Source organism: Maniola jurtina, chromosome 18, assembly GCF_905333055.1.
Source record: "Maniola jurtina chromosome 18, ilManJurt1.1, whole genome shotgun sequence".
NCBI lineage: Eukaryota > Metazoa > Arthropoda > Insecta > Lepidoptera > Nymphalidae > Maniola > Maniola jurtina.
The window spans coordinates 2532758-2558552 of record NC_060046.1 but is presented as its reverse complement, the minus strand read 5'-3'; the positions used below and the strand labels follow the sequence as shown (position 1 = coordinate 2558552).

General features: G+C 36.5%; 2 protein-coding genes across 5 annotated transcripts in view; both read left to right on the top strand.

Annotated features, from left to right (window-relative positions):
* Positions 1-97: 97 nt before the first annotated feature.
* Positions 98-10524, top strand: LOC123874154 (60S ribosomal protein L17). The gene is made up of 5 exons (XM_045919364.1): positions 98-172; positions 373-461; positions 7379-7513; positions 8985-9122; positions 10283-10524. The coding sequence occupies exons 2-5, from the start codon at positions 381-383 to the stop codon at positions 10490-10492; spliced, it is 564 nt and encodes a 187-aa protein (XP_045775320.1). The 5' UTR covers positions 98-172; positions 373-380; the 3' UTR covers positions 10493-10524.
* A 3086-nt stretch (positions 10525-13610) lies between these two features.
* The window catches only part of LOC123874153 (acetylcholine receptor subunit beta-like 2), a 62274-nt gene continuing 50089 nt past the window's right edge, over positions 13611-25795 (top strand). For 2 of the 4 annotated variants that reach the window (XM_045919360.1, XM_045919362.1), the window contains exons 1-3: positions 23624-23761; positions 24488-24681; positions 25308-25436. In XM_045919360.1, the coding sequence (XP_045775316.1) occupies positions 23710-23761; positions 24488-24681; positions 25308-25436 (375 nt within the window). In that variant the 5' untranslated portion in view covers positions 23624-23709. Of the gene's footprint in view, positions 13773-22064; positions 22170-23621; positions 23762-24487; positions 24682-25307; positions 25437-25795 lie in introns of those variants that run through there. The other 2 variants (XM_045919363.1, XM_045919361.1) reach the window with 2 other exon arrangements.

Here is a 25795-nt window from a genome sequence, read left to right as displayed (position 1 = left end):
AAAAAATATTGTGTAAATTGTAACGTTACCAATTGTCTAAAACGTTACAAAACGATAACGGTAACGCATTCTCTATGGTAATTTTTTCTTCTGGCAATACATAAACTGTCAACGTTTAACAACTGTCAAGTTTGTTGTCTATGTCTTTTCCTGAGTAAATTTCTCTTGAGAGGTTGGTTTCAAAATTATTGAAATCTATTTTAATCTTAAAATAATATTGAATTTATAAAGAAATATGTCTGCGGAATGTGTAATAATAGTGTGCGCTGTAATGCGTTGTGTATATTTCGGTGTTTCTTGTGAGATTATCCCGCGAGGAAGTTGATAACCTAAGATGGTGTTTTGTGATTTAAAATTGGCTCTGTGTTTCAGTAACAAAAATGGGTCGTTATTCTCGAGAGCCGGATAACCCTGCCAAATCATGCAAGGCGCGTGGATCGAATCTCCGCGTTCACTTCAAGGTAACTACTGTTTGTTGTTATTCACTCTAACCTAAACTATCAATATACCTACAGACACCGCAGCACAATCCACATGGATTTGCTTGGATTGGACATGGATGGATGGATGGATGGTTCGCTTGTTACCAAAAGTGTGAAAGAAGACTAAACTATGCATGAATCGTGTCATATTTACTTAGGGCACAAACAATGAAAATATCTGAAAGAAACAATAACATTATTTTGAGGTTACTTTTGTAGTACTTAACGTATTACAGTAAGAATGCCTAGACATATTGCAAGCGCCTAGCCTACCATATGTAGCAAACAACACAAAAATCTTTTATGTTTATGAAAGGTAAGTTGTGGTGTAAGATAGTCTACGAGTAAACCTTAAACATAGTAGACGTGTTTTCCTTTCAATACTCCCCGATCCCCACACACCTCATGGCGACCCTGCCTAGCGAACTCGGCGCCTGGCCGTCGCCGGGTGTCGAATGACGGGCGAATTATGCTGAGGAGGCGGATTCTTGTGTGCCTCCGCGCATCGAGTAGGAACGTATATAATTAAAAGTAATAAGTGATACTAAAGCCGTGTTCTTCGTGTGGTAAAAAAGAAAAAAAAATGGGAATTTACACCAACAATATTTTACTCTCGACCATCATCGGCGTGTGCGGGCTAGCCATATTGCTCATAGCCTTCAGAAGCTACAAAGAGTGTCACGCTACAATGATACAAAGAGAAATAAATGATAGCGCATTCAGGAGGATGCAGCTGAGATGGACTGGCCGCAGGGAAACTAAACAGGAACAAGACGACTCCCCGGTCTAATAATTGGATAGCGACGAAAATAATATATTCCAGTGCAGTGCGGACCTTTTATCTATAGTGTGCGAAAAATAACAAAAAGTGTTTGAACAGTGCTTCATAAGAAAGAAAACTGTAACGTAGTATTATAAGGACATATCTAGGTCTTTGATAATGGTTTTATTCTTAAAAGATAATATGTGTTTTAATATAATTTAGTGTCTACATATAATAATATATAATTTAGTGTGAGGTTTAAATATGTAATAAGTTTTAATTTTAATGGAAAATGATTTAGAAAGTATTTTAAGCGAGTTATTAGATATTCAAACTAATTTAAGGAAATTAGGTCCACGTAGAAGACAACAGTATAAAGGTAAAGTACATCAAAGTATTTTAAAAGCTAAAGAATTATACTCAGAGTATAAAAATATTATTAGTACTTGTTCCTTACAGAAAAGCTCATTAGAATTAGCTGAATATATTTACGAAGCTTTAAATGAAAAAATAGTATCGACTTACGATAAAATTTTGACATATAGCTCTACTAGTGAAACGACCAAAGATCAACTTTTAAACATGGAGACATTTAATTTAAAAACTGCAGCTAGCTTGGTACCGGTTATGGACGAAAAAGAAGAGACTTTAGAAAAAATTATTGACAGTTTAGAGCTCTACGAGAGTTGTTTGAAAGACTCTAAGTGTAAGAAGCAATTAGCTACTTTTACTCTAAAAACTAGGTTAAGCAAATCAGCCAAACTTAAACTTAAACAAGAGTACGACTCTTGCACTGAATTGGTGAAGGACATAAAAGCGTTTTTACTAACAAAAAAGTCACCTAATTCATTATTAACGCAGCTCAATAGAGTTTCACAAAATGAAATGTCAATTTCTGAATACGCGTCACGTATCGAAGAACTATTTGTAGACCTCACTATTTCCCAGGCTAATTCTAACGAGAAGGCGTACGAAATTTTAAAACCTATAAATGAGCAAATGGCGATTAAAAAATTTGCAGATGGGCTCCGCAATAGGCGTTTAAGCACTATCATTTCAGCTAGAAACTATACGCAGCTCAAGGACGCAGCCCGTGCTGCACAGGACGAGGAGCTGGCCCAACCATCTACTTCCAACTCGGTGCTAAACATGGTAAGTACTAGAGGTAGACCCTTTATTCGAGGTCGGGGTAGTTACAACTACAGAGGTAATAGAGGAAAACCTAACCAAAATTTGAATTATAACCACCCCAATGCCAGATTTTACCGAAATAATAATTTCCGCGGGAGACAGCCACGTGGAACTGCCACGCAATCGAGTCGCAGTCGAGGTCGAGTAACTCATAATAGGGGATATTATCGTGGTAACGTACATTTCGCACAGCAAGAGACTCAAGAGAGAGAAAATTCGGAAGGCCAAAGTTACACAAATCAAAATCAGTTTTTTCGGGCCTAAAGATTACATTCTAACATGCGATATAAGGAACGCTAAATACATTTTTTTAAACGTAAACGAAACAAAATGCTCATGGTTACTCGACACCGGCGCGTCATCATCAGTAGTTCGCACATCGTGCCTACCAAACAAAATACCTATTTATGAAGACAAAATTGTAATACATGGCATCGGAGGGAAAATCTATTCAAATGGTTACGTTTTTCTCACTATTAAAACATCCGACGGCATATCCTTTCGTCATAAATTTTACATTTTTGAAAAATTGCCTTGCAAGTCTGACGGAATTTTGGGTCAAGATTTCTTTAATAAATTTAATACAATAAATTATGACTTGAAAAATTCAATATTAACCTTGCATGGTTCTGAAAATAAATATAGCCTTAAACTTTACAGTAATCCTACGTTATGCTCAGAGTTTTTAACTATTCCGGCTCGTAGCGAATCAATACATTACATACATATAAATAGCGTTACCCAAGATTGCGTCATACTTCCTAAAGAATTACAAGAAAACATATTTCTCGCGAGTATCATAGTAAAACCGAAAAACAATATTATACCCATTAAAATCCTTAATACGAGTAACGAAACTGTTAATATTCCTACTTTTCAACCCGATTTCGAATTATTAAATAATTATGAAATATGTTCTTTTGAAAAATGTGATTCTAATTCTATTCGAGCAAGCAAGTTGTTGCCTTTGTTGAAATTGGATCACTTGCATTCCAGCGAACGGAAAGTAATAGAATCTATTTGTACGAAATACGCTGACATATTCCAATTGCCCGGCGATAAACTCACAACTACTAAGGTATATGAGCAATCTATTACACTGAAACCTAATACGAAACCAGTGTATACTAAACCGTACCGTATTCCCAATAGTTTAAAGTCAGAGGTACAGAAACAAATACAAGGTCTAATTAGAGACGATATTATTGAAGAGTGTCAGAGCGAATGGTCCAGTCCTATTTTATTAGTTCCAAAGAAAAGTGACGATTCAAAAAAAAGTTGGAGACTAGTTGTTGATTACCGTAAATTGAATGAAACAATTCAAGACGATAAATTCCCACTTCCCAATATTAACGAGATTTTAGATTCGTTGTCAGGTGCTATTTACTTCACACATTTAGACCTGAGCCAATCGTACTATCAAGTTACACTTACTCCCGATAGCCGTAGGGTGACAGCATTTACAACTAATACCGGACAGTACCATATGAAAAGATTACCTATGGGTTTAAAAATAAGCCCCAGTGCTTTTTCCCGTGTCATGACAGTTGCAATGTCTGGCCTTACCTATGAAAAATGTTTCATATATTTAGATGACCTAGTTATTTTCGGCAGAAACTTAGAAACACATAATAAGAATCTCATAGATGTTTTCGAAAGGTTAAGAAAAGTAAATTTAAAACTCAACCCTAACAAATGTCAATTTTTAAAAACCGAATTATTATACTTAGGTCACACAGTAACAAAAAACGGAATCTTACCGGATCCAAGTAAAATTGCGGTGATAAAAAATTATCCAGTACCGAAAAATTCGGACGATGTGAGACGTTTTGTCGCTTTCAGTAATTATTACAGGAAATTTATAAAAAACTTTGCTGAATTAACATTACCTTTAAATATTTTATGTAGGAAAAATGTACCTTTTGTATGGACAGCGGAATGTGATCAGTCGTTTCAATTGTTGAAGGAAGCATTAATGTCTCCACCTATTCTGCAATACCCCGATTTTTCGCCAGATAGCGAGTTCATCCTACAAACCGATGCTTCTGGTATAGCGATAGGCGCTGTACTTTGTAATAAAGATTTGCGACCTGTAGCTTATGCGAGTCGACCTTTAAACAAAGCCGAAAAAAAATATCCAACTATTCAAAAGGAATTACTTGCAGTTGTTTGGGGTATTAAATATTTTCGACCATATTTATTCGGAAAAGCTTTTACAATTATGACCGATCACAAGCCGTTAGTATATCTGTTTGGAATGAAAGATCCCAGTAGTCGATTGTTAAAATTTCGCTTAACATTAGAGGAATACGATTACAAGATAGTGTATGTAAAGGGAAAAGATAATGCAGTCGCGGACGCGTTGTCTAGAATAATAATTACGTCTGACGAGCTAAAAAATATGAGTAATAATATCATAAACGTTATGACTAGAGCGCAAAGAAAAAGAGAGGAAGAGAAGGATAAAAGTCATACAGATAGGAGTGTAATCCCTAGTATAGCCAAGGACGAGCGGCCTGATCAACCGCGAGTCGTGGAAATATTACGGATACCAAATGATTCAGTAGAGATGATGTTAGTAGAAGGGAATAAATTAAAAATAATAAAGCAAAAGGAGAAAATAAATGCGGAACGGGAATGTTTTGCTTTTACGAACAGAAAGAAAATATTATACATTAATCTTGATTTTAAATCACATTTTACGCGAGACGAATTTGTGGTTAAATTGAGTAATTTTTGTAAAGAATTAAAAATTAATGAAATCTGTATAATAAAAACAGTAAACAATGCATTGTTCATAAGAGATTTAATTGATGAAGTTAAAAGTAAAAACACATATCAGGGCCCTAGGATTTGTGTTTTAAGAGGAATAAAAAGAATAGAGGATGATAAAGAAAAGGATTTCATTTTGAATGACTTTCATTTGCTGCCTACTAGCGGACACGCAGGGGTACGCAGAATGATTAATAATTTAAGAAAACAATTTTACTGGCCAGGAATGGAACATGATGTTAGAGACTATATACGTAAATGTGAAAAGTGTCAGAAAATGAAACACTCGAGACATACTGTAGAACCTATGGTTATTACAACAACCGCTACATCGGCTTTTGAAAAAATCTTTCTAGATTTAGTAGGTCCTTTAGATAGAGATGAGGAAGGAAATGTCTACATACTCACACTCCAGTGTGAACTTAGTAAATTTGTAGAAGCTTATCCTATTAGAAATAAGGAAACGAAAACTGTAGCTAGAGCATTTGTAAATAACTTTATCTTAAGATTTGGAATCCCAAATTGCCTGGTAAGTGACAGGGGATCCGAATTTTTATCTTCAACAATGACGGAGGTCTGTAAATTATTAGAAATTGAAAAACTAAATTCAACTGCTTACCACCACCAAAGTATAGGTTCATTAGAAAATACACATAAACACCTAGGTGCATTTCTGAGGATAATGTGTGATAAACAACCCGAAACTTGGAGTTATTGGCTACCCTTTTGGTGTTTTTCATATAACAATACCGTTCATACATCGACCAAATATGCCCCATATGAATTAGTATTTGGTAAAAGTTGTCGAATACCAAGTAGATTAAGTAGTGATGTAGAACCATTATATAATGTAGATAACTATAGTTTAGAATTAAGATATAGAATGCAAGTAGCGCAAAAGGACGCTCGTGAAAATTTAATACAATCAAAACTAGATAGGAAATGTAAGTACGATAAAAAAGTGAATACAGTGACATATAAAAAAGACGATAAAGTGCTAGTGAAAAATGAGTGCGGTGGAAAACTTGACTGTTTATTTGAGGGCCCTTATACAGTGATAAATGACGTCGGACCAAACGTAATAATTCTTAAAGATAACAAAAGTGAAGTAGTACATAAGAATAGAACTAAGCTTTTTGTTCCTAGTTTATAAGGTATAGAACCACCTGCGAGTGGAAGTAAGTAAAAAAAAAAAAATGTAAATTATTTACGTTACATTTTTCTTTTTTTCTCCTGCCCCGGTGGTGTGGTGTAAGATAGTCTACGAGTAAACCTTAAACATAGTAGACGTGTTTTCCTTTCAATACTCCCCGATCCCCACACACCTCACAAACCTGTGCCTCAAAGTATTTGTAGGCACAGGTAGTTATAACTTAGACAAAGATATTAAAATGATACATCAGAGACACTGATTTGGATGCTATCGTATTTTGGTCTCTTAGAACTGAGTTTCTTTATGGTTCTTTGTATACTCTAATTTTCCTTAGTTTGCTATAAAGATTGTAACAAGATTTCACTGTTATATTTGTGGTAGTGGTTGACATCTGGCTCCTATTTGAAAGGTCCGAGTTTCAACTCAGGCTCACAATTGACCTAAACAGTAAATGAAAACATTGCGAGGAAACCTGCATGCTGATAGTTCTCCAAAATGTTCTCAAAGGTCTGTCGTCTGCACTTAGGCCATGTAACTATAGCCTAAACCCTTCTCATTCTGAGAAGAGACCTATGCTCTGTAGTGGGTTAAGATAACAGTGGAATAAATATAGAATCTATACTTACTAATTAATAAAATTGAATTGTCCTGTCTGTTTGAACGGGCTAATCTTTGGAATGGCTAGACCTATTTTGACAGGACTTTCACAGACAAGTAGAGGATTAACCAAGGAATAACATAGGCTACTTTTTTAACTGACTTTCAAAAATGAAGTTGTGTTTTTTCTACCTATGTACAATGATATCTCCGAGATTTCTGAACCGATTTGTGTAATTTTTTTTAATTGTTAAGGTAACTTTGCGACATTGCTATATAAAAAATTTTGAATCCAACTCCTCAGTCCTGATGCTACAGAGGATCTGACCAATCCACACGGGCGCAGCTGCGAGCAGCATCTAGTATAATATAATTAATGTTAAAATTTTAATAGATTAATGTTCATTCGTTCCATTTCAGAACACATATGAAACAGCGATGGCAATAAAAAAGCTGCCACTCCGCAGGGCTGTCCGTTACCTTAAGAATGTAGTAGACAAGAAAGAATGCATACCATTCCGTCGCTTCAATGGAGGCGTAGGCAGATGTGCACAGGTAAGTCTGCTAAACTTATTACTAAATTCATCCATACTAATATTATAAATACCAAAGTGTGTCCTGTCTGTCTGTAAGCTTTACATGACCCATTTGCTTAGCCAACTTTGATGAAATTTGGTAAAGAGATAGTTATCCTAGGGAAGGACATGGCTATTTTTGGTTTTGGAAAATCAAAGAGATCCCAGAGGATTAACTAATTTCAACAGACTGCTATTTTATTTTGGTATAGAAAGAGTAACAGTGTGGCCACAATCTCTTAAGTTAAAATTTCAGATCTAAATGTATTGCTATATCTTTCATAATGTTATAAACTAACACAATTAGAATAGATGTACAATATTGCTTCTAAATCTCAGAAAAATGAATACTACTCCTTTTAGCAAAGGTTGCCTGGTAGAGATTGCTCTTAAGCAATAAGGCCGCCTTTGCACACAATTGTTTTTTCTGTTTTCTTCTTTCTGTGTTGTGTTCCTTTACATGTATTTTTGTGTGCAATAAAGACTACTACTATCTACTACATAAATTCTGAATTGAACAGGAATGTTATGAAAAATGCCTTTATGCTTGGCGGTGTATACCTATTATACAACTTGTTTTCTAAAGGCAAATAGTAAAAGTGACAAGCTTACCAAAGGGTAATCCTATTTTATTAGTTATCCTAAAATTATTTTGTTACTTACAGTTCATTTTTATTTTTAATATAAAATTAGCTTTTATATGAAATACTAGATTATTATTATGAGGATTTAAAGAATTTGTTTAAGATTCCCATGTAACAACCCTGCAAGCAGCTGATTGTGGAAATTAACTCTTGAAAATCTTCTGTGAACTCAAACAAGTGGCAGAGACAAAGGCACTACTTACCTCATTTATGTTATACTAGCTGATGCCCGCAGCTTCGCCCGCGTGGATTGGTCAGATCCCCTGCAGCATCAGGATTGAGGAGTTGGACTCCAAATTTTTTATGAAACAATGTCGCAAAGTTCCTCTCGATTAAAAAAGAAATGACGCAAATCGGTTCAGAAATCTCTGAGATTTCGGTGTACATAGGTAGAAAAACACAACTCCCTTTTTGAAAGTCGGTTAAAAAAGTAGCCTATGTTACGCCCTGGTCAATCCTTTACTTGCCTGTGAAAGTCCCGTCAAAATCGGTTCAGCCGTTCCAAAGATTAGCCTTTTCAAACAGACAGACAGACAGACAGACAAAAATTTTAAAAACGTGTGATTCAGTTATGGTATCGTTCAAATAACCATATGAGCTTAATATGAGGTAGTTATTTCAAAATTACAGACAGACACTCCAATTTTATTTATTAGTATAGATGATTTATTTATCAAACATGCTGTATAACCATAATATTAAGAGCTTAACGAAACGCAAATATTAAAATACAGATTTTTAGTAATTTATCATTGCAATGTTAAATTTTTTTTAAATGTTAATGCTATTTTCTTTTTTATATTCCAGGCCAAACAGTTTGGTACCACACAGGGTCGCTGGCCCAAGAAATCTGCAGAATTCCTGCTGCAACTGCTGAGGAATGCTGAATCCAACGCTGACTACAAAGGCCTAGATGTTGACAGGCTTGTCATTGATCACATACAGGTATGCCTTGTTGCTCTAGCAGTTAGTAGTAGATGACGAAGTTCTAGGTTTGATTCCCGGGCTGGGCCAAAAATAGGTATTGGGGTTTTCTGTTGAGAAGTTCTCAGTACTAGCCCAGTGTGAGGAAGTTGGTAGTGTGAGAGCATGTAAAGCCGTCGTTCCTGAGTCTGATCTCTCCGGTTGTGTTGGATGTCCGTCCCATCGGGCTATGAGAGTGAGGGAATAGAGAGTGCACCTGTGTTTGTGCACTCTTGTACACTATAATATCTCCCGCGCAGTTGACTAATCTTTATAGAGATTGATCACTATGCCTGAAATTCGGTCTGGAGGATATTATTACAGGTATGAACAATCATCATGATGTTCAACCCGTTGCGGACTCGCTACTGAGCACTGGTCTCCTGGAAGATTGAGAAGTCTAAGAACCATAGTCTACCACACTAGACTTTCATCACACTTCACACTAATATTATAAAAGCGAAAGTTTGTATGTGTGTGTGTGTGTGTGTGTATGTTTGTTACTCCTCACGCAAAAACTACTGGACGGATTGGGGTGAAATTTAGAATGGAGATAGATTATACTCTGGATTAGCACATAGGCTACTTTTTATCCCGGAAAAAAAAACTACATCCACGCGAACAAAGTCGCGGGCATCAGCTAGTTCATTATAATTATTAGGATGGACAATGGGTTGATGTTGTATCCTCACGTGCTTAGCTTACATCTGTAATTTAAACACACGCGTTAAACTTACATCTGTAATTTATAGTGCAGTGAGTTTTTTTTTATATATTAAATTGATTATGATTATTATTGCCTTTATGCTTGGCAGTGTATAGTTTCATTATACAACTTGTTTTCTAAAGGCAAACAGTAAAAGTGACAAGTTTATCTTATGGATAATTATTTTATTTTTAATGATCCTAAAATTATTACTTACATTTATATTTTTACTGGGTATTCTGGACTCACCAGATTCATGATTAGGCATATTCGACATATGACACGTACGTCTTTTGGCAGGTTTGTTCGGCAGAACACTCAAAAATATAATTTAAACATTTGGTTTATTTTGCAATGCACGCCCGAGGTGGTGCTGGTTGGGTGCTGGGTGGCTCTAAATGAGCTATGACCCTAATCCTCCCACTTTATGTTCCAGGTGAACCGCGCCCCCTGCCTGCGCAGACGCACGTACCGCGCGCACGGTCGCATCAACCCCTACATGTCGTCGCCCTGCCACATCGAGGTGTGCCTCAGCGAGCGCGAGGACGCGGTGGCGCGCGCCGCGCCCGCCGATGACGCGCCGGCCAAGAAGAAGCTCTCCAAGAAGAAGCTGGCGCGCCAGAAGGAGAAGATGATGAGGGAGTAGGGGCTAGGGGTTAATAAATGACTTGCAACAAATTATGAGTTTTATTCCTCATATCGATAGGTATAGGTACGTTTCCTTTAGGCTTAACTAGCTGATGCCCGCGACTTCGCGTGGATATAGATATTTTTTAAAATCCCGTAGGAACTCTTAATTTTCCGGGAATAGCCGGAAATATTGACACATATGTCAATCCAGGGAATAATCTATCTTCATTCTAATTACAGCCAAATCCGTCCAGTAGTTTTTGCGTGAAAGAGGAACAAACGCAAACTCGCCTTTATATTACTACTAGCCGATGCCCGCGACTTCGCCCGCGTGGATTTAGGTTTTTCGAAATCCCGTGGGAACTCTTTGATTTTCCGGGATAAAAAGTAGCCTATGTGCTAATCCAGGATATTATCTATCTCCGTTCCAAATTTCAGCCAAATCCGTCCAGTAGTTTTTGCGTGAAGGAGTAACAAACATACACACACACACATACAAACTTTCGCTTTTATAATATTAGTGTGATTACGTTAGTGATACGAGTTTGCAATAATTCGTCAACGTTGATAGATTTCGAGTAGGTATCGAAAGTATGAACACTACGTAAGTAGGTATTATGTGCACATGAGTAAAGATCGTAATAGTAATTTATGGACTACTAACTAGCAGGTTTTCTTTGGTTTCTTGCTGGTTAGCTGTGTTTTGGTCTATGTATGTAATGTAGTTATCTACTATCTACTTAGTGCAAATATAATTCTTCAATGGGAAACTACGAAGTCGAGCTAGTCGTGCGAATTTATTTTGAAAAACCTGCGAAACGAGTGGTTTTAAATAACGTAAATAGGTTCCTAAATCAATAAACACGTCATAACTCATACAGTAAGTACTTAGAAAGAATTCATTTTTTGCTTTATTACAAACTCTATAATTAAATTAATATTTAATTTTGATTCTAGTTAACCAGGTTAGGTTAGTAGGTACCATTGGGCAAGAATTTTTCTTTGCTTTATTAACAAGTACTTTTTATAACAAAGTTAATTTATTCTAGTGTTGCAGAAGTATAGGGACAGGTTTGAATAATAGACACTTTCCATTTTCACTTCACTGTATTTTCGAGAATAGTTTTCGCTTACAATTATTATTTCTCAATACCCCTCTTTATTCGATTCCTTCGCTATTTTTATCAGTTTGACAGATATATTTTTAAGGTAGGTAGGTACTAGTTTTCGGGAAGCTATTTGACAAATTACCACAGAGGTAAACCATGGTGATGTAATAGACAATTAAGTAACAATTATATCAGCTAAATGTAAAATACGACACAATATGTATTGATCTAAATAGTTAATAACTAAATGTGATTTATAATCCATTCCCGCCAATTATTTATAAATAATAATAATTAATCTGATATAGGTCTAGATGTCTATGACTCATGATATAAGGCAGCATCTTGAGGTAGTTGTTAACACTAGTTAACCAGATTACTAGGTACCATTGGATACTATGCTATTATCTTCGAGACGACAACGCTTTATATTCACACTTCAACTTATACACTTCCTCGCGGAGTTCAGTCAGGTTTTTCTCCAAATAATAGTTCTCTTCCGCTATTCTTTCTGCGTTATCACTCGCCTCAGTGCGTTTCAGTTTCGATAACATGATTTCGTATTTTAACAGTTCGTTTTCACGATGCAATGCTATTATTTCATCGTAGGCGTAAGACATTTCTTTTTGTACTTTCAACTAAACTAAGGTTGAGGTTTTCCCGGCTGAGTTTGTTGTGGGCCCTTCTCAAACTTGGGCGCGTTTGGAACCCTCGTAGCTTTAGTTTTAAGTAACTTAATTAATTATCACCACTATATCGTACAAGTTTAACAATTTCAACCATCAAAAGGAGTACAATTGTACCTACTTTGAATAAATGATTTTGACTTTGACTTTAAGATCTATAGGACGCACTTTAACTTTGCTTAAACTTAAAGAAGGAAAGAAAATTTTTTACCTATTAATTTTGCAGTTCATTAATAGAATCTCTTAAAGAGTTAGCTTCTTCTTTAGCCTCTTGCAGCTGTCTGCTTAATTTGGAGTTCTTCTTATACAATTCAATCGCTCTGGACATTTCTTGATGCTTCTTAGTAGTGGTATCGTACAACTCTTCGCGTAGCTTGCGGTTCTCTGCCATTACACTATTTATATTGAATAATAGGCTGGAGGCTTGCTGGGTTCTCACATTTTTCGGGATTTGTTGTCTCATAACAATTTTATAACACTTAAAATTTTTGCACCATTGTTTGAACAACCCCTAAAATTTTGATTGACCAAATGATTGGACGTTCGTTGAAAGTAATTTAAGAATTTGACATATTAAGTAGTTACCTAGTTGAAAAAATAAAAGTAAAAAGTTTTTATGGATATGGGTATTTATGGTTAATCATTTTCAGATTTCAGGTATAGAAGGTACGCGACAGGTTGTAGTGGTAATCGGAGAGGGACGTCCCCCCGCCTCATACCCCGATTGCCATCTCAACTATCTAGGTATCTTCACTTGAAGAAGTCTTTTAACAGGCATAAGTTACCTACCAAATAGTATCTACGAGTAAAGGTTAATGATCGTAGTAGTCGTTCACACGATTGGTATGGTTTGTGTTGACCAAATATAGACCAGAATATATAAATTTTTAGTAGGTACATAGTTACCAAATGCCTACCTCACCGAGATAATCCGCTATGAGGTCTAAGTTTATTATGTACCTACTGGGGCTGGGGTTGTTATTTACATGAAGAAGATTAAGGATAAGGAAAAACGCATATGAAATTAATTACTAGTTGATACGCCTAATCACTAACCAAATCGGCACCTGATCGAAACTATTTTCACCTCTAAAATTTACATTTTTCAGATAGGACCTTTACGCTTACACGGCAGACTCATGTTAAAATCTATAGAGTGCACTTTGACTTTGTTCAGACTTAAGACACTGTTAAAATGAGACAGCGTTATACGGCTGGCATACATCTGTCTCGTTTTAACTGAAACTTAAGTTTAGGCAAAGTCAAAGTGTGCACTATAGATTTCAGAGTTATAGCCCACAGGTAGGTAGGTAGGAACAAGGCGGAAGCATTCCCGCCAAGCCACTAGCCTGAAGAGTAACAATAAACATTAGTGCTCCAGTGGTCCTCACAGTTGCACGCATGTCGCGCGTCCGCGCCACAGCCTTGCTATGCGCGTGCGCGCTCGCCGCCAACATCGTTGCGTCCGTTCCCGCGCCGCCCAGACGAGCTGATAACAAAGGTAACTTATCTTACCCGATACCTACTATAAAGAGTAAGGGGGAAGAAAGAATTAGATACAGAAAATGAAAAAGAAATTAGGTACATAGTTTGAAAACATATTTAATTAATTATTATTTATTTGAATTAAAAGTATTTTGTACAATGGTCTTATAGTCTTATACTTAATATTTAATTTTAAAAGAATTTGAATTTAATAACAACATGTCTTGATAAAAGAATTTAAGAAAAAAAGAGATGAAAGTCTTATGGACCTTTTTAAGTTCCACGTTTTTTACAATTCGTTTTCCGTTGATCTGTATTTTGTACCTATTTCTAGTTTTTGTTTTTATCACACTTTATATCTAGGTACTCAAAACTTAACTAAATGGTGTACTTATTTCAAATCATGAAGATCTGACTTTTCGTATAAAAAGAACCTTCGTATAAAAAGAAAAGTTCCGATTCACCGACTGGCGCATTAAACGGGGTGATTCGAAGTGAGACCTCTAATCTAACTATATCTATTCGTGTGCCTCTAACATTATCAGTCATCAACAGCTAATATTATTATTACCATAGATAAGAAAATAATTTAGTACTTCATCATCATCATAATTATCAACCGATAGACGGAGGTCTTCGTCTGTGTTGGCGTTTGCTGGCGCGCGTGCGGTGCCTTTTTGGAATGTTTTTTTTTTGTTAAAAGCGGCCGGTTTTTGTGTTTTACTGGTGTGTTTGGTGGTGGCACAAACGAAGTCCATACTTATATAGTTTCCCCAACTTGTAAGTTACTACAAACTTGACATTGGCTGATCCGTGTAAAGCCAGACGAGAGAGAGAAAAAACCTATAGACGTCCACAGCTGGACTTGTGTCTCTTGTACTTGTAGGGACTTACACGCATCACGTTCTTGCCGCCTGAATCTGATCGATCTTTAACTTTTTATGTCGTCATTTCACCTAGTGGGGAGTCTTCCACCGGGGCGCTTTTCCGTGCCCTGTGGGTATCGGCACCTTAGGACTCCCAAAGTTTATAGAACTTATTTTACTGTCATAAGTTGCTATAAGTATAACAAGTTATAGACTTGCTTGTACTAAGTAATTAAACAGCAAATCCATGTTCTTCTTCATTTTCTTCGTCGTAACACTCTTGGCGGAGCGGTCGTGGTCATCACGAAGCAACGTCTTTGAGGGCAGATGTTATACGCCTCACGAGCATTCGCTATTTCTCCCTGCTGGCCGATAGCCTGGTGCACTCGTTCAAGGGACAATCCACAGCAGAATTTGGCCCGTCCATCGCATGGGCGACCTTCCTCGCCCTGCCCAGCTCCTCCGTCGGAGTTACTCTTGGAGTTACTCTTACGTTCGATGGAGTTACTCTTACGCCAGGAGACATTTCCAAAGAATTTTAATATGCGACTCTGTAGTCTGTACTAACGCCGAAAGTCCTTGTTTAATGCCGAGTTCTTGGAGTATAGAGCTGACGTTGGTGCGAAATTCGGTCCATGAGACTCCTAGCATCCGCCTCCAGCGCCACATCTCCAGAGCATCAATCTTTTTTTCGACTAGTCGCAGAATCCACTTTTCCGCAGTGTATAAAAATATGGGGAAAACAAGAAAATCCATATACCTACCTGGCTACCATAAATAAAAATCGTCTGAAACAGCACTATCTTTCCTCTCTGTCATAACATATTGTTTACATATATCTATCGGTATATATTATAAGATATATTTATGACTATAAGTATATATTTATGTATTAAGGTATATATGTTTTTGTAAGTCTATTTTAATATATAAATATTTGTAAGTATATATTATAACATAATATCTACTATATTTATTTTTTATTTTTCATGATTACTGTCTATCTTTGCTGTACCTATTCTACTCCATTTACAACCTCTCGCACTGCCAAGGGTCACTGGTAGAGATCTCTTATAGAGATAAGTGCTTCCCTGTCCACTTTTTCTTTCCTTTTATTTATATTGTTACAACTTTCTGGTACAAATAAAAAATAAAAAAATAAATAAAAATATTTCATTCTATAAATAGCGGAACTTGGAATACCTACTAACCAAACAATTGTAAGTGTGAGTAGATACACTTATCTGGTTCAAGTCCCTCCACGGCATTACGTATATGGATCATTGACACCGAAACCGTTGCGGCGCGGCGCCTTTGATCGGGATGACCCACATCACGACTCAGGCGATTCGCGGGTCCTATCTTAGTAGGTGCGTGGGAACGAACCCTATTTTAAACCTGACATATTTTACATCACAATCAACATCATGATCAACCCATCGCCGGCTCACTACTGAGCACGGGTCTCCTTTCAAAATGAGAAAGGTTTGGCCAAGACTTGGCCATAGTCCATCGCGCAATATTTTCATGAGAAAAACTTTTACTTGACTTGACGGGCTGAATACCTGGCTGGTTAGTGGAATGTTACCTTTAAATAGGAGCGCGAGCGCAATTTTCTTGTTAAATAAAGATAAAAAGCGAAGATAAACTTTTATTTTTCAAAGCACCTCACTCCACTTTTCTCATATTTTTTATCCCGGAAAAAGCCGGCCAAGTGCGAGTCAGACTCGCGCACTGAGGGTTCCGCACTCGGGTATTTTTTCCAACATTTTGCACGATAAATCAAGAATTATTATGCATAAAAATAAGTAAAAATCTGTTTTAGAATGTACAGATAATATTCCTTTCATATTATGATACCCCACTTGGTATAGTTATCTTACTTTGAAAATTGAAACATATTTTTTTTAATGATGTGACCACAAATTCGCGGTTTTCTGATTTATTCCTGTACTTGTGCTATAAGACCCCAGGAGATTTTCAAAAGTATATTATAGGTAACTGTATATTTTTTGGCAATTCACAACGTCTATCGAAGCCAGACCGCAATCAATACCAGTAATTACTTCCTGTGCTTCAAGTTTTGATCAACGGCCACTCTGGCAATGATTTTTATAGTCAGTTTCATTTCACTTCATCTGATTTAGTTGATTATATCAGACCTGACCTACTTATTTTATACTCCTGTATTAACTCCCACGGTGAGAACGAAATGGCGAATGAAAGTACCTATTTAGTTCTAACTCTAACTCAGAGTTATGGCCTACGGGGGTAGTGCCCTAGTTATGATCATATTAGGTTAGTAGGCAATATACCTACCTAATAATTGAATCTAATTGAAGAGGCTCGTCTCTAGTCTATACAGAATCTAGGTACCTATGTATACTATTTACTTGTATCACACTGATATTATAAAGGCGAAAGTTTGTATGTGTGTGTGTGTGTGTGTATGTTTGTTACTCTTTCACGCAATAACTACTGAATGGATTTGGCTGAAATTTGGAATGGAGATAGATAATATCCTGGATTAGCACATAGGCTACTTTTTATCCCGGAAAATCAAAGAGTTTAGAAAACCGAAATCCACGCGGGCGAAGCCGCGGGCATCTTCTAGTTTACTATAATTTATTGTTTATAAGTAGTTAGTTTGTATGTAGGAGAAATCTTCTAAACTAATGATACGATTGCTAAAAATTCTTACACCGATAGATAGGTAAATTATCCCCGAGTGCTATCAGCTGTTAATTATATCATGTGGATACTGTAGCAATTGCAGTAGGTGGGACATTATAGTTCGAAGGAGGTAGACAAATCGGAAGATGCAGTCAGTTAGTTGAACTTTTACCAGGCGGACGAACAAAATAGTATTTGAACAAATCTGTGACTATATATCTATATCTGTGAATATCTAAATATATACGTATGCACACTTGGAATTATAAAACTGTAATTTTGTGCAAGTTCTCTTCATTGTTTAAAAAAGAGAAGGCTGGATTTTTCAAAAATCCCACGGAATAAGTAAATCCAAACAAGAACGGAAACAATCCACTTCACGGAAAAAGGGATGGGATGCGGATGGGATTTCAAATAAAAGAAATAGACCAATCAAATTGTTTTCATCAGGGTTCAACCGTGTATTATACTGATCCTTCATGATAAAGGATAAAAATAGATCGGCTTACTTGACCATCCTCAAGATCGTATAGTGTAGGGTCAGTGAAGATTTAATATGCCCAGTAAATGTAGTAGTCATAGACTGTTCTATAGATCTTCTGATACCAAAACGGAGGATAATTAAAAAAAAAATAGCGAGCAAACGAGCAGGCGGGTCACCTGATGTTAAGTGATTACCGCCACGCATTTGCAGCATCAGAGGAACCGCCAATGCGTTGCCAGCCTTTCAGGAATTCGTTCCAGAAATCAACCTCTACCCCAAGGTAGATTAGACAAGCTAGTTTAATAAAGGTTTCCATCACACTTATAATATTATAAAGGAGAAAGTTTGATTGTGTGTGTGTGTGCGAAGGTATGTTTGTTACTCCTTCACGCAAAAAATACTGGACGGATTGGGCTGAAATTTAGAATGGAGATAGATTATACCCTGGATTAGCACATAGGCTACTTTTTATCCCGGAAAACCAAAGAGTTCCCACGGGATTTCAAAAAAACCTAAATCCACGCGGACGAAGTCGCGGGCGTCAGCTAGTTAAAAATAATTTTATGAATATCTACATTACTAGCTGACTTGTTTTCCGGGATAAAAAGTAGCATAGGCTACTTTTTATCCCGGATAATCCAGGATATTATCTATCTCCATTCCGAATTTCAGCCAAATCCGTCCAGTAGTTTTTGCGTGAAGGAGTAACAAACATACACACACACACACATACAAACTTTCGCCTTTATAATATTAGTGTGATTATTGTTACCGATTTTTTTTACTCACAGACTATCGCTTGGCTGCAATCAAACCTGCTAGCAAGTGATGATGCAGCCTAAGATGGAGCGCGCTTGTCTAGAAGAATAATAAACAAACAAAAGACAAGCAGGTTACTGTATCAGTTGGATTCCATCTTGCGTAATGTTCTAAAGTGATAAATTGTAACACTTCCTCACAGAATACGCGTGTCTTGGTAATTGGTATGAGCAGTGACCGATCGAGTGTTTGCTTGGTTTCGTGGTTATTAATAGCTATTAGGGAATTCAGCCTCTGGGTGATACTACCTATGTGTTCTTTGGATGTAAGTTTTGGTATAGTTCGAAAGTAAGTTTTCGTGAAATACTTAGCTTACTAAGGCCAATTGCAAAAACCGGCCAAGTGCGAGTCGGACTCGCGCACAAATCTGTTTTCGAATGTACAGGTAAAGAAAGCCCTTTCATACAATAGGTAAGGTACCCCAATTGGTACAGTAATCTTACTTTGAAAATTGAAAATACTTATTGATTATTTGTTAATGAACATGACGGACGGTCAGACGGACAGATAGACAGACAGACAACAAAGTGATCCTATAAGGATTCCGTTTTTCCTTTTGAGGTCCGGAACGGTAAAAAATGTTCAACATGGTTCAAAACTTCTTAGCATGATTCTAATTTTTAGAAAAGAGAAGTCCCTCTTAATCGGGACATCTCTATTCTCTGCTATTGAATTATTGTGTACTAACATAACATTGTACTAACGCGGTACATTTCCTCGAAGATCTTTGTAGACAATGTTGCAGACGGTTCTCTGCCAGGAATCAGACCCTAAGAAAAACAATCATATTCGATTACACAGCTATAAACCTATTACGTGGCAGCCGTTTTTACGCCCAGCTCTAAGTGAAAAATAATGCGTTCACACCTACCTACCGGGAAGTGTCGTTTAGAATGGGACATTTGATATGATTTTGCATATTTATTACTCCGGTGATTTATTTGTTTGTCTGTGTATTGCGAAGTTCTATAATATCAAGGATGTTATAGTCCTTAGACGGTGTGTAGTGATGTAAAGTCATGGGTAAATAACATAAAGTTCGAAACACCGATGGATATTGGGGTTCTGAGGTGTTTGAATGGCTACTTTGCACCGGAAAACGAAGTGTTGGTAGTGCCTCCTGCTAGAGGCGGATCAAAAACTACAAGATATAACACTTTTATGTGCAACATTGCAATTTAATTAATGACAGCGCCATCTATGATGTGATTTAGTAAATTAATTTTTTTTTTGTGAACATATTTCATTCTTTTTGTGACGTAACCTTAAATTGACATGGCGGCCGGATGATTTCAAGCTGGAGCCGCTGGGCACAATTGGCTATCTTTGCAAGAGACACCATATTATGTCCAGCAATGGACGTCTATCGGTTGAGATGACGAACGATGACGATGACGAATTATGTTTTATTTATATTTATATTTATATTTAGAATTATTCTCATACAAGTGAACATTGTTGAGAAATAAACTCTTTAAACCTAACGATCCTTAGTCGGAACCTTTTATCCTCTTTAACCCTAGTGTTTGATCGTAGGTAAAGTCTCTGAAAAATATTATGTATTTTTCATACCTTTGTTAAACAGACGGGCCCAGTCAGTAGACAGACAGACACACTTCCGCATTTATAATGTTAGTATGGATATTTCTGAAGGGCAGGCGGAACTACGAGCAAATTCTAGTTTGTATCAAGTTCAAAAGGACAGTCTGGCAATAGCATTGACATTGCAAATCTTCCTAGGTACCAGGAAGACGCGTCTAGACCCTTCCTCATTCGTTTGTTGAACTCATGTGTACTTCGGTGTTATGTAATAGCACAGAGTAACGATATAATATTACATACAGAGGTTCGACGAAGCCGTCCAGGGGTTCAGGGGAAACTTAACGGGTCCAGGACCCCCATTTTTTTACGTTTTTTTGTCACGCCAATGGGGGATTCACAATTCGTAATCGGAGGTCTACGAAAATTTGTCTGCTTTCAATAGTGAAGAACTAAAATGTTTGCTTGACTTTACCTATGTTTTCTAAATACAAGTGTAAATTAAAAATTTACTACACTCCCGACAAGTGAAGGTTACAGTAACTAGAAAAGAGCTGATAACTTTCAAACGGCTGAACCGATTTTCTTGGATTATAGCTAAGAACACCCTCGATCAAGCCACCTTTCAAACAAAAAAAACTAAATTAAAATCGGTTCATTAGTTTAGGAACTACGATGCCACAGACAGATACACAGACACACACGTCAGAGTTCACCTCTCTTTTTTGGTCGGGGGTTAAAAATAAGTGAGAATTGATTAGTTCCTTATGCTGTGAGTAGATGTCAAAAAAAGTAAAGTTGGTTGGAATCACTTTTTTGATTGGCCAACTTTACTTTTTGACATCCACTTACAGCACGATAGATTAATTAATCTTTGTTAATAATCGATTGGTTAATTAATTAATTAACCAATCGATTCTCACTTTTTTTCGAAAACTATTAATATTCGTGGTTGGAACTCAGCCGCAACGCAAATTTCCATAGTTAGATCCATGAGTTAGATCTAATCTTCACATTTTTTGTCGAGTTTTGGGAATATGGTAGAAATGTAGTTGCAGGGGGTCCACCGGAACCAGCTATATTTTGAAAGTGGTTCATGAGAAAAAAAAGTCTGGGGACCTCTAGTCTAGCAATCGTTCCGTAGTGCGGTACAGAGAAGCTACCCAAAATGGCTTACGTTGTCAGGGTTCTATGTTGAATGGTCGTCGTGGGCGTTATTTACCACGAGATTAAAGGTGTCGGACTACTGTGTCTCTCTTTATACTGTGGTAATAGACTATAGCATTGTAATAGGGTATCTTTATCCTATTATGTAATACAAGACGTAGGTACTTAGGTATAGGTATTAGTAGACATCTAAGTATAGGTCGATTGCGTAAGGGTTTATTTATAACTGAAAATCTTTCAACTTGGATATCTTGCGGTTTTGTTTGTGGAAATAATTAAATCCAATTTTCTTTTGCGGCTACATTAACGTTAACGTCAATACCTAAAAACAATGATATTAGAAGCAATTTTTCTTCTAATATCATTGCCTAACAACGCCATAATTGAAAAAATTCTAAAGTTCGTGCCTGGGATAAAAAGTTTTCAAACGTTGAAAACGTTTTAGGTAGGTACATGCTTAAACATAAAAAATGAAAGTACTTATTATGTATTACGCCTAGATATAGTGTGGCTTTTATTATACTCATCAAATATAATATGAGTCATGAAAGTAATCTTTATATTCCTATCTAAGACTGTGTTACAATAAATTAGTAACTTCTTAAATACACAACAGCAACAGTAACTCAACATAACAACAGTAACAACATAAGTAAAAGTAAATTAACGACGCGACCAACGCGTTGGACGGAAAATATAGTCCGTCGTCTGCGTTTGACTTTTTTTAAGTTTAAGTTGTAATTTTTTTGTTTTTTTCCAGGTTCTGAGAACATGGCGCAAGAAAAAACGATAGTCATCCGAAAAGTACCGAACGCATATTTTATCCCGATCAGTTTATGGCCAGTGCCCAAATATCCTATTAGTGGTAAGTAGATATATCTATCTACCTAAATATCAAATCAGCCTGAGAATATCACTGTGGAACATAGCTTTTCCTAGTGACCGCCACCACAGCCTGACCCCAGTCTCCCTCATTCAGCCGCTTCCCGCTACCCTCTCTAAATAGTCATTTCATCATACCAGAGGGCGCTTAACAGGGCTCTCTCCGTCACTCGTTTCCACTCGTTTCATACAATCGTAGTTCCAATTTCATTTGAATATTAAGCAAGCGAAGTCCATGAAATTTTGCAGACATATTCTAGAAACTAATATCTGTGTCTGTGGTGTTTTAGATTTTTCTAAAAATATGTAGTTTTAAAATTACAGGGGCTCCAAGATTTGTATGAAAATTTTAAGACCGCGTAACTTTGAAACCGAATATTTTAACAGAAATCTGGAAAACCACAGACATAGATATTAGTTTCTAGAATATGTCTGCAAAATTTCATGGACTTAGGTTGCTTAATATTCAAATGAAATTGGAACTATGATTGTATGAAAAGAGTGGAAACGAGTGACGGAGAGAGCCCTCTTAAGTAATCCGTCCGTCCGTCACTTAGTCCGTCCGTCGGGTGGACGGACGGACGGAGTGACGGACGGTCTGTCTGGCTTAAATTAAAAAAAGTATCTTATTCATATAGTATCTTATTCATTCTTTCTCATGTAAGTGTATTGTTTCTTAATGAGAATAAAATTTCTTTAACCGTGAAAAAAATAAAGTTTTTTTTTGGGCTGCAATAAATCGTGCAAAAAAAGTTCAGTATCAAGACGTTGTCGCACACTTCAGTATCTCAAATTCAGTTTTCTTGAACTCAATAATTTGAATTTATTATCACTCCTTTTATTTAAATGCTAACTATTTTTTTGTTACAGACGATCCGACAGTGGAATACATCTATAATGGCAAGACGTTTAAAAAAGTGAAAGTGGTGGAGCGGAATAAAAGATAAGAAAAGGACAGCGTTTAGTTAGAGTTAAAGTTAGATTTAAGCCGTTTTTAAAGTACCCTAGGTCCCTAGTTATCTAGTACCTACCAGTCCCAAATAGAAGAGAAGTTGTAATGATGAATAAGGGCCTGTACCTACCAAACATATCTTTAATTTATACAACACACAACGCATCGTGGGAATTTACATGGAAATTGCATTGAAGTGTGACGTCATTCTTATGATGCGACGTCGCACCGCAAGAATTGTAAAAGGTCCCTAAATTGTAAAAAAACCTGATCTTATTAGAATAAGTTTAATATTTTGTAATATTTAATGCTTAAGTTTTATTTTATTAATTACAAATAATAATTTTTTATTTGCTTTTTATTTAAAAAACAACGATCATATAGCGTCATCTATTGACAAGATGGGAAACTCAGTTAGTTCCACATTACTCCACTGAACTACGAGCGCTAGTGTCGCTCTACGGGCCTCTACGGGCGTAGATTCGTAGCATATTGATTACGCACGCGCGATGCATTTTATCTCAGCACTACAGCATCTTTTCGTAAATATTATCGCGAGTAAAGTGCCAAAATGAAGCTAGGTTTCGTGTGGTTATTTTTCACCTTTGCTAGGAGTTGTTTTGGTAAGTAGGATCTATGATTTTACATAAAGTTTAACGTAAGCGTAGATATTTTAAAAATGAAGTGCAATTCTTTTGTATAAGTAGGTTGTAAGTAAGTACCTACCTGCCTGCCTATCGATATTTTTCTGAATTTGAAATGATCACTTGTCGAAATAATAATGAAGTGACTGTAGATTTTTATACTTTCACATTCTAATTATTCAAGTACCCTCATAAATACAATAATACTTATCACATAGGTACCTGCAGTTAGCGCGCGTTCACACCCAACCCAACGTATTGCCACAAGAAAAATCACCTACGACTTACCAGGCTGCATTAAACTGGCAATTAAACTTTTACCAGTACTTTTGAATCGTCAAAAGCTGTACCACAGGTTCGGAATGCCTTTCCTACCGAGAGGAACCAGCAAGAAACTCGGCGGTTGCTCTTTTCAAAGATTTGATACACACACATTATGGCATGTATAAAAGTAATGGAAGTCCCGTGCATTACTGGAGCGAGCTGCAGGTCAAATCCACGCTCTTTTTAACCGACTTCAAAAAAGGAGGAGTTTTTTGAAGTCGTCTTTTTGTTCTTTTAATAATACAAGGAAGTAAGGCTGTATGAAGACCTTCACACTTCGAAGCGCATTAGGGGTTAGATTTAGGGCCTTAATTAATCAAAAATATGAATTTTAAATTTCCATTAAATTAAAAAAAAACAAAATATGTTAAAATTTTCCAGGTGTAAAACTTCTGGAAGCGAATCCAGATGTCAAGAGACTCTACGATGACCTTCTCAGCAACTACAACCGTTTGATTAGACCTGTGACCAATGTTAGCGACATACTGACGGTGCGACTTGGTCTAAAGTTGTCGCAGTTGATGGAGGTTAACCTAAAGAATCAGGTCATGACAACCAACTTATGGGTTGAGCAGGTAATGATCAATTAATATCTCACAATGATTCGATTGTGTCTAAAGTTGTCGCAGTTGATGTAAGTTAAGAACCAGGTCATGACTCGTGGGTTGAATAGGTAGGTACCTAATGATCAATAATAATTTATAAACAAATAATGAAGATTTCCTTGAGGGAAATGTAATTGTTTTGTGAGCATCATAATATTATTATGAGTAGGATAAATTTTTGCCTCCTAACAAAATATGTAATGCATTTTGTGGTTGATCAATAAAATAATGATTAGTAAACAAGTGTAAATTAAAAATTTATAACACTCCCGACAAGTGAAGGATACAGTAATTAGAAAAGAGCTGATAACTTTCAAACGGCTGAATCGATTTTCTTGGATTATAGCTAAGAACACTCTGATCAAGCCACGTTTCAAACAAAAAAAAAAAAACTAAATCAAAATCGGTTCATTAATTTAGGAGGTACGATGCCACAGACAGATACACAGATATACAGACACACACGTCAAACTTATAACACCCCTCTTTTTGGGTCGGGGGTTAAAAAAGAAGTAATTTATTATCTTGGTTTTTAAAGCAGAAAGTCTTGGTAGTCATTTTTCAAAAGTTTTAAAAGAGTTTATAATTAATTTCAGAAATGGTTTGATTACAAACTGCAGTGGAATCCTGACGATTATGGCGGAGTAGAGATGCTGTACGTGCCTTCCGAACATATCTGGCTGCCTGATATCGTTCTTTACAACAACTGGGATGGAAATTATGAAGTAAGTGGTGACAAGTGTAAATTAAAAATTTATAACACCCCCGACAAGTGAAGGTTACAGTAACTAGAAAAGAGCTGATAACTTTCAAACGGCTGAACCGATTTTCTTGGATTATACCTAAGAACACTCACGATCAAGCCACCTTTCAAACAAAAAAAACTACATTAAAATCGGTTCATTAGTTTAGGAGCTACGATGCCACAGACAGATACACAGATACACAGACACACAGATACACAGATACACACGTCAAACTTATAACACCCCTCTTTTTGGGTCGGGGGTTAATAATATCACACTTTGTTGTATAGAAGCAGGCGTCACTTTGCGGAAGTTCATGATATACAAGGAACCAAAAG

Coding starts and splice junctions, on each gene's coding strand:
- LOC123874154 (XM_045919364.1), top strand. CDS start 381: ATGGGTCGTTATTCTCGAGAGCCGGATAACCCTGCCAAATCATGCAAG. Junction 462..7,378: donor ATCTCCGCGTTCACTTCAAG/GTAACTACTGTT, acceptor GTTCCATTTCAG/AACACATATGAAACAGCGAT. Junction 7,514..8,984: donor GCGTAGGCAGATGTGCACAG/GTAAGTCTGCTA, acceptor TTTATATTCCAG/GCCAAACAGTTTGGTACCAC.